Source organism: Henckelia pumila, chromosome 3 (assembly GCF_033568475.1).
Source record: "Henckelia pumila isolate YLH828 chromosome 3, ASM3356847v2, whole genome shotgun sequence".
In the NCBI taxonomy this organism is placed as follows: Eukaryota; Viridiplantae; Streptophyta; class Magnoliopsida; order Lamiales; family Gesneriaceae; genus Henckelia; species Henckelia pumila.
Window position 1 is genome coordinate 62,384,080 of NC_133122.1, and position 13,723 is coordinate 62,397,802.

Below are 13,723 nucleotides of genomic sequence, written 5' to 3' on the forward strand. Positions count from 1 at the left end.
TAAAATTATATATTTTTTATAATTTTGACAATAAAAAAATCTCATAATACCAAACATATCAATATTTATAAGTTGTTTAAAATAAGTTTACACAAACACTTTAATAATTTATTTTTTAAATAATTTATAACAGTTTATAAAATCGTAAAACAGTTTTTAAGCTTTTTTTTAAAAAATAAATTTAGTCAAAACACCCTATGAGCTTTTTTAAAATCAAACGCAAGTTATTTCATTATTTTCGGATTTGTCGCATAATTAATTAAGATGTATAAAATTATAAATTATAAATATTAATTGATAAAGGAAATTGGTTAAAATCTATGATTGCGTGTAATTTATACTGGTTGGGTCCAAAATTTCCTAAAATTACTCGTCACTGAGCTGCGTTCGCCAGCGGCAGCCTGGAAATGGGAAAACACGGCAAGAAGCAAAGCCACGACCACCGCAGGGGAAGAAGAACCTCGTACACTGTTAATGAAGACGAAGATGAAGAAATCCAGGGCTACCCACTAAGCCCGCAGACTTCCACTCTTGAGCAAACTACTCTCTCCGATTCTGATCAAGAATCCCAAGAAAAAGAAACGGAGACCGAACAAATCCCGTCAAATAGTGATGACGCGCCTTCAAAATTCTTGCTTTATCAACAATCTGTGCAGGTCTGGAACTTAGTTTACTGTTTATCTATGTTTCTATGTAGTGAATTCTTGTGTATCAATGCGACTAATTGTTTCATTTGTATTTCTTGCAAATGCAGTCACCCAAAGGGGACATAAGCTATCTGCAGAAGTTCTTTTTGATGTATGTGGGTGGAAGGGTTCCCCTCCATCTCCAGGAAGACTTCTGTGGAACTGCCCTTTTGAGGTATGCTGGCCCCTGTTCTTCTTCTTTTGGTCTTTTTCGTCGTTCTTTTCTGTAACTCCGGATAGCTCTGTGTGTGTAGTTGGTTATTTTTTAAGCATCCTGTTATTGTATGAGAAATTGCACTCATTATTAATCCCAAGAAAACAATGACTCTGTCTTTTCGTTCAGTCTTCCTTGTTTATATGAATGACATGCTTCTTACTTCAATGTTTGTCTAAATGTTATGTTTCAATTAATTGTTTTCTTGATCGGTCATTTGACACAATTCTATCAATGAAGAGGACTTTGATTTCGTTTCTAGTTGAGGGTCCTGCATTTTCTTTGAGGTTGACGTTTATATGACAACTTTTTGTGAAGCTGGTTTCTCTCTTCTTGGTTAGGAAACAAAATTTTTATTGAAGCTAACATTTTTTTTTCGGAAAATAAGAAATTACTATCTTATTAAAAGTAGTTTGACAAACTAATTTCGGTGTCTGGTCTCCATGCAAGCAGATTATACAATTCTGAATTTAGGTTAGTACAGGTTACCATTTTCTCAGTAACTTATATTAATTTCTTCGAAGCTTTTTCATCCCATATTTGAGTATCTTTTATTGCTCATGAATTCAACATTATACTAACTTAGATGTACCCTCTTTACCTATTTTATCGAACAGTGTGGAATGGATTCACGGTGATGCTAGGCGAACTGCTGTAGGATTAGATTTGGATGTCGAAGCTCTGAATTGGTGCATGGAGAACAATGTTAACAGAATCGGAGCTGATATCAGCTCTAGGATTACACTGTTTCATGGAAATGTGTTGCAACCTCTTGATTCAAAATTGATTAACATTGATCATGACGAGATTATCAAGAATACTAGATCGAAAGGTGATGGAAGTGATTCATTGAGTTGCACAGAAAATTTTATGTCAGAGGGAAGGCCCGAGGCTCCTCAATCCATGAAAGAAACTCAGTTGCCAGCAAGAGATATAGTGTGTGCTTTTAACTATAGTTGTTGCTGTCTGCATAGCCGCAAAGAGCTGATTTTGTACTTCAAGCATGCATTTAATGCTCTGAGTAAAAAAGGTGGAATATTTGTGATGGATTTATATGGAGGTACCTCATCAGAAAATGAACTTAGGCTGCAGAGAAGATTTCCGAATTTTACGGTATCTTATGCTACTATATTGGGCTGCATATTCCATTTATGTGATATTTATTGAAGCACTATATTTAATGCTAGTAGAATTACAGAAATGTTTCTTTCTCACAGGAGAATTAACATAACATGAAAACTTCATTCTTTTGGCATTTCTTAAGTGCCGAAGATGAAATAATAATCAATTAGCTGCCGAAACCTGGTTGGTTACTGAATTGGTTGGTATTTGCTTCGATTGCTGTCATATCTTCTCATTTGATCATCCATTGTGTAAATAAAAGATATGAGTACTCTCTAGTGCCTTGCCCCAAGAAGATATTTTAGACAAGGCATCCAAAATTCAGAGAATGGAATTTTGAAAAGAAATCCATCTACGAAAAAGGATTAATTCTTTTGGATTATAGCTCCTTCCCGCAAAATTGAATTATCAAGTCTCCGTGCATTCCATATTAAACCTTGAATCACTTACTGTGGTAAAACCTATTATTGCGTAGTTCGTAGTGGAGTGGTTGGATTTTGAAGCATCAACACTTTTGTGTTTTGGCCCAGTGGGAACCAATATTTGTTGTTTAAAGACTCACGTAGTTCGTTATTTTGTTCTTGAATCTTGCTGCACTTTACCACTTCAAATAAATATTATTGGCAAACAAATGATTTCAAGTTCTGAATCCTATAATATTTCACAGCAATTCACCACCATTCTGTAATGATTGCTGATGTTACCAAATCTTTTTCAGTATGTTTGGGAGCAAGCTGAATTTGACATCATTCAGAGAAAAACAAGAATCAGCCTCCACTTCCATCTCCAAAAGCAGCATAAAAAGCTGCGGCATGCTTTTAGCTATAGCTGGAGACTGTAAGCTCGATTGTCCTCGTCCACCTGTTGTTTATAAATCTTCAGTGCCTTTATTTTTATAGTCACTGTCTTGACAAAGTATGGATAATGTAATCACAATGTTTTCTAGCTGGTCCCTGCCTGAAGTGAAGGATTGTTTGGAAGAGGCTGGCTTTCGTGCAGTTCACGTATGGATTCGTAGCATGCCTGACAGTGAACAAATTAGATGCACAGATGGCTTCTCAGTTGGAAGAGATGTAAAATATGAAGAGGCTACGAGTTTCAAACAGCAAGATGCATGGAATGTGTATATTGTGGGTGTTGCATAGTTACTTCTCAAATCCTGCACAAAAATCAGGCAATTCCCCTGATTCATTTTCTTGGCCATCAAAGAAAATTTAATTGCAGCATGGTATGCACCGAATTTTATTTCTTTTCGGATTAAAAGATGGGGTGTTTACCACAACTACTTGGTAGTTATGGCATAGTTACATCACATGACTCCTTATATTAACGTTCTTTCAGTTTTGAACAAAAGATGGAGTATTTACCTCAAGTTCAACTACATGGTAGTTAAGACTCTAGCTTGAAAAGTATTTTCATGGCTTGTTTTGTATCCATTCCCAATCTAGCTTGTTTTTTTGTTTTTTTAATCTCGGGTCGTTTCTTTAGGGAGAGAATCTTGATGTGCAGTAGCCTAACTTTGCAAGCAATGAACGCTCATGATGTTTGGAAAACGATGACTTGTGTATTTGAACTTGGCTCGAGTTGAGCACATGGTGGGATTAATGCTTGAACACTTGAAATTGTACTAAGAATTTCTACGTTATTGTTCCAAAACCTTCACCAAATATTTCCACCTCGGTTTGAGTTTATCAAATGTTAAAATCCCTCCTTTGAATGTAGGAATTTCAGTAGATCTAAAAATAGTCATCTAACATAATAAAATAGATTAAATTCCGGATAACTTTCTAGGTTGGTGCATTTCTTAAAGGCCAATTGAATATTATCCCATATTTAAACACCAGCCTTTCATTGCCCCACATAGAAACTTGTTCAAGTTCTTTTCCAAATTCCACACACGCTCCAGCTCAATATATAATAGTAACAATTTCTATCCAAGATAATGCACTAATGTAAATGAGTAATATCGGGTGTCCTCTCAGCAATATCTGATGTATGCTGAGAATTTATCCAAAAAAAAACTATTTTGTTTCACATATAACCAAAAACAAAATCTATTGTCAATGATCTCATCAATAAATTTTGTGAGACAAATTTTTTAATTAAGTAGTCATAATAATGTATTATTTTTTATGTTAAAAATATTAATTTTTTTGTAAATAAACATAGTTGATCGGTCTTATTGATAAGTTTCACAAAAAACGTGCTCAAAACCAAAATTTGACTTGTTACGCTACCAAAATTTTGTTTCTGACAATTACAAGATGGTTTCTGGAATTTTTACAATTTTTGTAGTTGACGCTTAAACTTATTCATTGTTTATTTAGTTAATTTAGTTAACACGGTTTAATACATTAGTGTATATCAAAATCAAACTTGAACCCAATAAAAAATGCTTAACTTGATCCAAAATTGAGTCCAACCGAGAAAGAATCTAACGATGACATTCAATTTTTATTTGACTAAAAAAACTCACAACATGTTTAGACAGGTCTGCACGTATGGCCATTTTTATTTAAATAAACATTAGCATGTTTGGGTACAAAAATATGTTCTTAAAAAAATTATACATAAATTTTCAAATTAAAAATAGTGCATATCCTTGCATGGAAAACCAAAATCGATCATTATTTTGGTTCAGATTTGGTTCTGAAAATTAAGAAAGTAATATTGTTAAATCCGACATCGTAATTGATATCATGATAAATTTTAGTTGAAAGTTGCGTCTTGTGCATATTGGTTTCCCCTCAAAACATCACAATATTTAATGCAAATATCTATACACACGTCAAATAAATGTAATAATTAACCAAGTTATTCATGAATTATTCAAAGCTTGATTCGACAAAAGCTCACACGAGCATGAGACTGGTTAAGATAAACGAATCACTCAAGCTTAATAATATTTGGTTCGTTAGCTAATGAACAGATTTTTTAGTAGGATCATGAGTAAACTCTTAGATGAAAAAAAAAATTCGATATTTGAATATAAATTTCACTTTTACTTGACAAATATATAAAATTGTACTAAATTTATTTATTAAAATAAAATTACAAATTTTAATAAAAATTTATAGTTTTATATATCTAAATATAAATTTTAGTTTTTAATAAATTTAATTATGTTTAAATTTATAATTTATATTTAATAAACCCGTTTAAACTCGATCAAAACTCGAATAATTTCGTGAGACATGAATATATTTGTTGATTAAAGCTCGAGTTTGGCTCGATTATAAACGAGTCAAACTTAAACCTTCAATAATTCAACTCGATTAAGCTCGATCGACTCGACTAAATTTATATTCACAATGAGTCTTATCAATTAAAATCAATAGAAATTAATAGAATGTAAATAATGGTGCTTCACACAGTAATTATTAATTAATACACAAGGCACCGCACTTCTAGACTTGGCCAGCAGCCCTATGAAACTATAATTACTTCATTATCTACGTGACTAAATTTTCCTAGGAATTGGAACCAATAAAACAGAAATCAAAACCGTAGAGAAAACAAAACAAATATTGTTGAGTTTTGAAAACTTTACCGTTTAAAAGATTTAAATTATACAGTTTCAATATATTATAGCTCTTGATCATAATCGATCGAGATTGGGTAAATTTTATGCACGCTTAAGTTGAGGCCATGAGATAAAATATGTATATATGTGATTGTTTCAATTAGGTTAGCCTAGATTCATTAATGTAACACATTTTTCCGTGACGTGTTTCATAGTAAAAGTTCTATTAAAATTTTGATGAATAATAAATATTATATTTTATATTTTGATGGATTATTCATATTTTATTGATGACCATACTTCAATTTGAATTATTAATAATTATTGAGCCAACTGTTGTGAAAAAATAAAAATTTACGGTAAAAAGTAAATACTCTAAAACTCAAAATATATCAAACTCTACACTTTATAATATTTTTCTCTCAACTCAATTGTTTATTTTTCATCACAAATGAAGACCTATCTATAAATCCACATTTGAGATTAGTCCAAAATTTAATACATCATTATCTACATCATCACACACTAATTTTTCACATTTTACAACTCAATATTCAACATTCAACATTCAATATTTAATATTCAACATAATAATAATAATAATATATTTTTCAACACTCCCCCTTGTGATGATGATCATGATATGATGACTGTCTTCATTACGTGTTTTATACTGCCTCGTTAAAAACCTTATTAGAAAAAACCCAGTGGGATAAAAACCATAGTAAGGGAAAAAGAGTGCAGCCACGTAAACTCCCCCTCATGTTAACATGAGTGATTCTTCACATATTTCGTAGATTGCGCATTCCAATGTTATATATATGCTTTCTGAATATTGCCGTAGGAAGCGCCTTTGTGAAGAGATCTGATGAGTTCTCACTTGATTGAATGTAACAGATATCAATATCTTTATTCTTCTCAAGCTCTTGAGTGTAGGCAAAGAACTTTGGGGGGATATGTTTTGTTCTGTCACTTTTGATGTATCCTTCTTTCATTTGAGCAATACATGCAACATTATCTTCATACAACGTCACATGCTTCTTGTCTACTGATAATCCACAAGAATTTTGGATATGTTATGTCATTGATTTTAGCCAAACACATTCACGGCTTGCTTCATGTAGCGCAATAATCTCAACATGATTTGATGAAGTTGTTACGAGTGTTTTCTTCTGTGAACGCCAAGAAATCGCGGTGCCTCCACGAGTAAATACATATCCAGTTTGGGAACGTGCCTTATGTGGATCAGATAAATATCCAGCATCAGCATAACCAATGATACTTTGTTTGGTATCTTTTGAGTACAAAAGTCCCAAATTTGTCGTTTCTCGTAGATAACGGAATATATGTTTAATTCCGTTCCAGTGCCTCTTTGTTGGATATGAACTGAATCTTGCCAATAAATTTACAGCAAAAGATATATCAGGTCTAGTGCAATTTGCTAGATACATAAGGGCACCAATGACACTTAGATATGGTACTTCAGGACCAAGAATAACTTCATCACCTTCACATGGACGAAATGGATCTTTTTCTATGTTTAATGATCTTACAACCATTGGAGTACTTAATGAATTTGATTTATCCATATTAAAACGTTTAAGGACCTCTTCTGTATAATTTGTCTGGTGAACAAAAATTCCACATTCTTTTTGTTCAATTTGCAAACCCAGACAATACTTGGTTTTCTCAAGATCCTTCATTTCGAATTCTTCTTTCAAGTACATCATAACTTCTTGAATTTCCTTATTCGTTCCAATGATGTTTAAATCATCAACATATACAACAATAATTACACATCCGGATGTTGTTTTCTTGATGAAAACACAAGGGCATATCAGATCATTTACATATCCCTTTTTCATCAAGTGCTCACTTAGCCGATTATACCACATTCGACCGGATTACTTCAACCCATATAATGATCTTTGCAATATCACAGAATAAAATTTTTTGGGTTTTGAACTTTGTACTTCAGGCATCTTAAATCCTTCTGGGATTTTCATGTATATATCACTATCAAGTGATCCATATAAGTAAGCTGTAACAACATCCATAAGACACATTTCCAAATTTTCAGATACTACCAAACTAATCAAATATCGAAACGTAATTGCATCCATAACAGGAGAATACGTTTCTTCATAATCAATTTCAGGCCTTTGAGAAAAACCTTGTGCAACAAGTCTAGCTTTATATCTGAATATTTCATTTTTCTCATTTCGCTTTCGAATAAAAATCCATTTGTATCCAACAGGTTTTACACCTTCAGGTGTGAGAACTATAGGTCCAAAAACATTACGTTTATTTAGCGAATCCAATTCAACCTGGATGTCATCTTTCCATTTGGCCCAATCATGACGAGTTTTACATTCACCAAAAGATTTTGGTTCATGATCCTCATTTTCTTTTATGATTTCACAAGCCACATTATAAGAAAATATCTCATCAATATCTTCTATGTCTTTTCGGTTCCATATTTTTCCAGTATTAATATAATTGATAGAGATTTCACGATTCTCGTCAATTTGTGGTTCTGACAGAACATTTTCATCATCAGGTGTTTCTTCTGGAACACCATTTTCTATTTTATGATCATCGTGTTTCTCTATGCCTTTTTTTTCCGAGGATTTTTATCCTTGGAACCGATTGGCCTTCCACGCTTCAAGCGTTTTATGACATCATGAGTGTCTTCAATTTGTTTCTTTGGAATTTCAATTCAAGCAGGGGCATTTACAGCATGTATATATGATTTTGTTACCCCTTTTGTGTCTGCAAATGCATCTGGAATTTGATTTGCAATTCTTTGCAAGTGCACAATTTGTTGTGCATCTTTCTCACATTGTTTGGTCCTTGGATCCAAATGTAACAATGATGGTACATACCATGTGATTTTTTTTTCGATGTGTTTCTTTTCCCCCCCTAACATTGGGAAGATTTCTTCATTAAAATGACAATCAGCAAAACGTGCTGTAAACACATCGCCTGTCTGAGGCTCAAGATATCGAATGATTGATGGACTATCATAACCGATATAAATACCGATTTTTCTTTGAGGACCCATTTTTTATCGTTGAGGTGGTGCAATAGGAACATACACCATACATCCAAAAATTCTCAGATGAGAAATATTTGGTTCTTTACCAAATTCAAGCTGCAATGGGGAGAATTTATGATATGCACTTGGTCTGATGCGAATTAATGCCGCAGCATGTAAAATTGCATGTCCCCATATAGAAATAGGGAGTTTTGTTCTCATAATCATTGGTCTAGCAATCAGCTGTAGACGTTTAATTAATGATTCAGCCAATCCATTCTGTGTATGAACATGAGCAACAGGATGTTCAACAATAATTCCCATTGACATACAATAGTCATTGTGTAACGCCCGAAATTATTTAATTTTAATCCGAGAATATTTAATTTGGAAATATTTGGAGTTTTGATTTAAATTCTAATATTCTTAAATTATTTAGGATTGAAATTGAATGAAATGAGAAGTTGAGGACTGAATCGCAAATTTTGAAAACTTGAGGGGCCAAAGTGCAAATAGTGGAAAATTATTGGACACTTGTGATTCTGATAAGCAATCACGTGTAGGACATCACATTTCATCAGAAAACTTAGAGAAAGAACCGAGAAAGAGGAAGAGAAGAGAACTCAAGTCTATCTTCATCTTCAAATCGCCGTATCTTCTAATCCGGTTATCCGATTTCGATTCCGAAAAGTGTTTTGGAATCCTCGAGATGAGACCTTCGATTTGATGTAAGTTTTCTTTTGATTCATTATGGTTTGAGAATTCGAAAATGGCAGAGATCAGTTAGTTGGTTCTTGTTTGAGGTTTGAAGTGTTATATCTTGTGGTATTGAAGAAGAGTTATTTGAAGGGTGATTGTATGCTATTGTGATGCTTTAGCAGCTTCAATTCAAAATTAGTAGCATCTGATATTGCTAAGTTTTGACATATATGTGCTGGTTTGATGGATATGTGCTGCTATAGTTGTTAGAAATTAGTTTCGGTTATCGATTTTGTACCGTTACTCCGCCGAACTTATGATTTGAGGTTGTTTTGCTATTGTTTGTTGGACTGAGATGTTGCTGAGTGTTAGCTGATATTTCTTTGGTTTATATGCTATGATTACAGTGCATAAACAGGGCACGTCAACTTGAGAATTCCGATTTTGGAACCGGTAGAAGAAAGAAGAAGGTTTGTGGTATTTTTGCTTTGAAGATGAGTTGTAACTTGAGCAGATTTTTATACAAGTCTTGTGATTGTATTGTTCAGATTTGGATAGCTTGAAGTTGCCTTGAAACATCACATTTGAAAGGTAAAAGTGTACTACTATGTTGAATGGGATTATAACTCGAGATGGTTTGTATCGAGTTCCCTAAATCACATACTTATTTGCTTATTTGATTTTATATGTTGTACTTGAATGGTTGAATGAGTCTTGATTTTAATGAATGCTATTTTGTTGATATATGTTGCATTCATCTTGTAAGACTCGTTCTTTGATTTTGAAATGAACGAACACGTTCGATTAGACGATTTGAGAGATTATATATGTATGGCCAGGGTGGTTGACTTAGCCTAGCGTCTGATTTACATATATAATGGCTTCAAAGTCTAGAGAAGCAAGATAAATAGCCCCACCTCGATCGGTAGAGTCGGTGGTTAGTTATGATATCTTATTCTCGGGATCCCAAACGATGAATTAGAGAACCTTGTTTTAAAACATGCATTGTAGTTACTTTTATATCATGAATTTGATATATGCTTTGCTATGCATGTTTAGTTGCTTTTACTGGAAAATATATTTCTCACCGGAGTTATCCGGCTATTGTTGTGTTGTATGTGTCATGGCAATAGGCGGGAGTGGAACCGGACAGAAGCGAGCTTGATGAACAAGGGATGAGAGAATAGCGTGATGATCCGGTATAGATGTTGAGTAGCTGTCACTTGTTTAATAAGATCAAGAGTATGTTGTTTAGATAGTAGACTTGAATCTTGTCTACTTTACTTTTTAAGTTGATCCTATGTTAGAGTTAAAATTGTACACTTGAATATGGAATTATACTTGATCTTGTAATCACATTGGAACTAGATGTATTACTTTGGTATGGAGATGTTATTGTATATGTTGTTGCCTTGTTAATAATTCTTAGAATATGGTGATGTGTGTTTTTGGACTTGATTCAACATGTCTAGAACTTGATCTTTATTGTGGGCATGTTTTTGTAGCAAAGAATCAAGTTGGGAAGCAATTTTCAGAACAAGAATGAGCTGCAATTCTTAGGCAAGAATCTGCCCAGGGCAGCGCCCGAGCTGCAGAAAACAGCAGCCCGAGCGCACCCCTTTGGTGCTCACACCCGAGGGTGGGCGCTCAAGCGGCTGAAAAGAGCCGCACAAGCGCACCCCTCCTCTAAAAAAAAAAAAAAATCTTTGCAGCTTCGGATGCTTGTTGATTGCTTATATTTAATTCATGATCATGGATTAATTTTATGATTTGAGAGATTAAGAACCGGGTCGTCACAACAGGTGGTATCAGAGCAAGAAAATTCTGGACTTAGATAGATAGTGAGCGGGGTAAATTGAGTTGTCTTCCTTGCTTATGTATTTTATCATGCTATGATTTAATTACATGATTGAATTACATGTTGTAAATGCTAATTTACTTTCAAGTATTTTATTACATGATGTTGTATTTATTTTATTTGAAAGTATGAAGACGCATGTTTACGGGAATATCTGAAATGATTAGAGGCATGTGTTCTGAGGAATTATGATATGCTACCTGATTATCTGAATTGATTGGAAGCATGTCTTGTTTGAGTACTTCGATTATTTCTTTTAAGATTGAATCAGAACCGAGTCTTGATCAGAGGTAAGATGATCAGAGGAGGACTGAGATAGATTTGATGATTATGAGATCCTAACCATTTTGATAATCAGATATGTCTCGAAGACCAGGACGACCTCCTCTTAGACCTCAGGTTCCTATTCCTATACCAGAGCAGACAGTTCATACTCCTCTGCCGGAACAAACAGTGGTAACACCGATAGTACCTCAAGCTGCAGTCCCGAGCAATGAACAGGGAAGTACCTCTCGAGATATGACAGATATGACTGCCACTCCAATGGAAACATTACTCAAATGCTTTCAATCATACCATCCGCCTACACTGAAAGGTACTGAAAATGCAGTTGTATGTGAAGGATGGCTCGATGACATGGAGATGTTTTTTGATTCGCTTGATTATGGTGATGAGCGGAGAGTCAGATTGATTGGACATCAGTTGCATGAGGTTGCGAAGAGCTGGTGGTTCACGACCAAGAAAGCTTTGGAGCGTAGAGGAACTGTACTGACGTGGAATGTCTTCAAAACTGAGTTTTACCAACGCTTTTTTCCAGTGTCGTACCGCAAAGATAAAGGTGCAGAATTTGCGAACCTGAAGCAGGGCAACTTAAATATTGAAGATTATGTTGCAAAATTCACTGCATTGCTACGTTTTGCTCCACATGTTGCTGATAGTGATGAGGCAATGGCTGATCAGTTCATTAATGGACTGACTCCGGAGGTTTTTACTTTGGTAAACACAAGGCGACCGAATAATTTTGCTGATGCTATGAATAGTGCCAAAGGAGCAGAAGCTGGTTTGATACAACAACGAGGAGCTTCGTATATCGCTCAGCCTCCGAGACAGTCACAACCCTCAGCTCCAATCTCGCAACAACCTCCTCGATTTGAAGGTGGTGGCAGTAGCAGTGGTAAGAAAGGATATTTGCAAGCTCAAGGGAAACAGTTTAAGAAGTCAGGAAGCAGTTCTTCGAGTTCCAGTGGTACGAAACAGAAGTCAGGAGTGTTTTGTAACAATTGCGGTGGAGGTCATCCAACCGATCAGTGCCGAGGTGTATCTGGGAGGTGCCATATATGCCATCAAACTGGTCATTTTGCAAGGGTGTGTCCTCAGAGAGGTTCTGGACAGTCACGAGGTGCAGAGTCATCCAGATCAGTGGCTCAACCTGCGAGGCAAGCCTCTTCTGTTCATTCCTTCCAACCATCACATCCACAACAACAGCCAAGGCCAGGAGGGAATCAGACGGGTAGTCAGTCATCGAGACAACATGCTCATGTCTTTGCACTGATGGAGGAACAGGCACAGGGAGCACCAGATGACGTGATTGCAGGTAACTGTTCTCTTTATGGTTATCCCGCATATGTATTGATAGATACAGGTGCATCCCATACATTTATCTCTACACGATTTGCATCCTTACATGCTTTGCCTGTTGAATTATTACCTGTTGTAGTATCTGTCTCTTCTCCTTTGGGGAGAGGTCTTATATCTATTCAGACAGTTAAGAATTGTTTGTTAAAATATGACGGTAATGAGATAGAGATAGATTGTTTTGTGCTTGGTTTGTCTGATTTTGACTGCATTATTGTGATTGATATGCTAAACAAGTACAGAGCTACCGTAGACTGTTTTCAGAAGATAATGAGATTCAGACCTGAGATGGCTGGAGAATGGAAATTCTATGATAAGGGTTCTCATGCTAAGATTCCTCTGATTTCTATATTATCTATGACCCAACTTTTGCAGAAAGGAGTGGAGGTATTTATTGTATATACAGTTGATATTTTGAAAACTAGCCCGAACCTGGCTGATTTGCCAGTGGTTAGTGAATTTGCGGATGTTTTTCCTGATGAGATTCCAGGACTACCTCCGTATCGTGAGATTGATTTCAACATAGAACTGATGCCAGGTACTGCTCCGATTTCTAAAGCACCTTATCGAATGGCACCAGTAGAATTGAAAGAGTTGAAAGATCAGTTGGAAGATTTACTGGCCAAGGGATACATTCGACTCAGTGTTTCTCCTTGGGGTGCTCCAGTATTGTTTTTCAGGAAGAAAGACGGTTCAATGAGATTGTGCATCGACTACCGGCAACTGAATAAGGCAACGATAAAGAACAAATACCCTTTGCCTCGTATTGATGATTTATTTGACCAGTTGCAGGGTTCTTCTGTGTATTCCAAGATCGATTTGAGATCTGGGTACCATCAGCTGAGAGTTAGAGATTCTGATATTCCGAAAACTTCTTTCAGAACCAGGTATGGCCATTATGAATTTATAGTTATGCCGTTTGGTCTGACGAATGCTCCAGCAGTGTTTA

General features: G+C 35.1%; 1 protein-coding gene across 1 annotated transcript; it reads left to right on the forward strand.

Moving 5' to 3' along the window:
- Positions 1–343: 343 nt before the first annotated feature.
- LOC140891752 (uncharacterized) lies at positions 344–3,394 on the forward strand. The gene is made up of 5 exons (XM_073300381.1): positions 344–656; positions 755–861; positions 1,518–2,013; positions 2,741–2,859; positions 2,969–3,394. Exons 1-5 carry the CDS (start codon positions 408–410, stop codon positions 3,165–3,167), a joined length of 1,170 nt encoding a protein of 389 aa, XP_073156482.1. The 5' UTR covers positions 344–407; the 3' UTR covers positions 3,168–3,394.
- Positions 3,395–13,723: the final 10,329 nt, after the last annotated feature.

Excerpts from the sequence above, each read along its gene's own strand:
- LOC140891752 (XM_073300381.1), top strand. The coding sequence starts at position 408 with ATGGGAAAACACGGCAAGAAGCAAAGCCACGACCACCGCAGGGGAAGA. Across the intron at positions 862-1,517 it reads TGTGGAACTGCCCTTTTGAG|TGTGGAATGGATTCACGGTG; the intron begins GTATGCTGGCCC and ends TTTATCGAACAG. Across the intron at positions 2,860-2,968 it reads TTTAGCTATAGCTGGAGACT|CTGGTCCCTGCCTGAAGTGA; the intron begins GTAAGCTCGATT and ends AATGTTTTCTAG.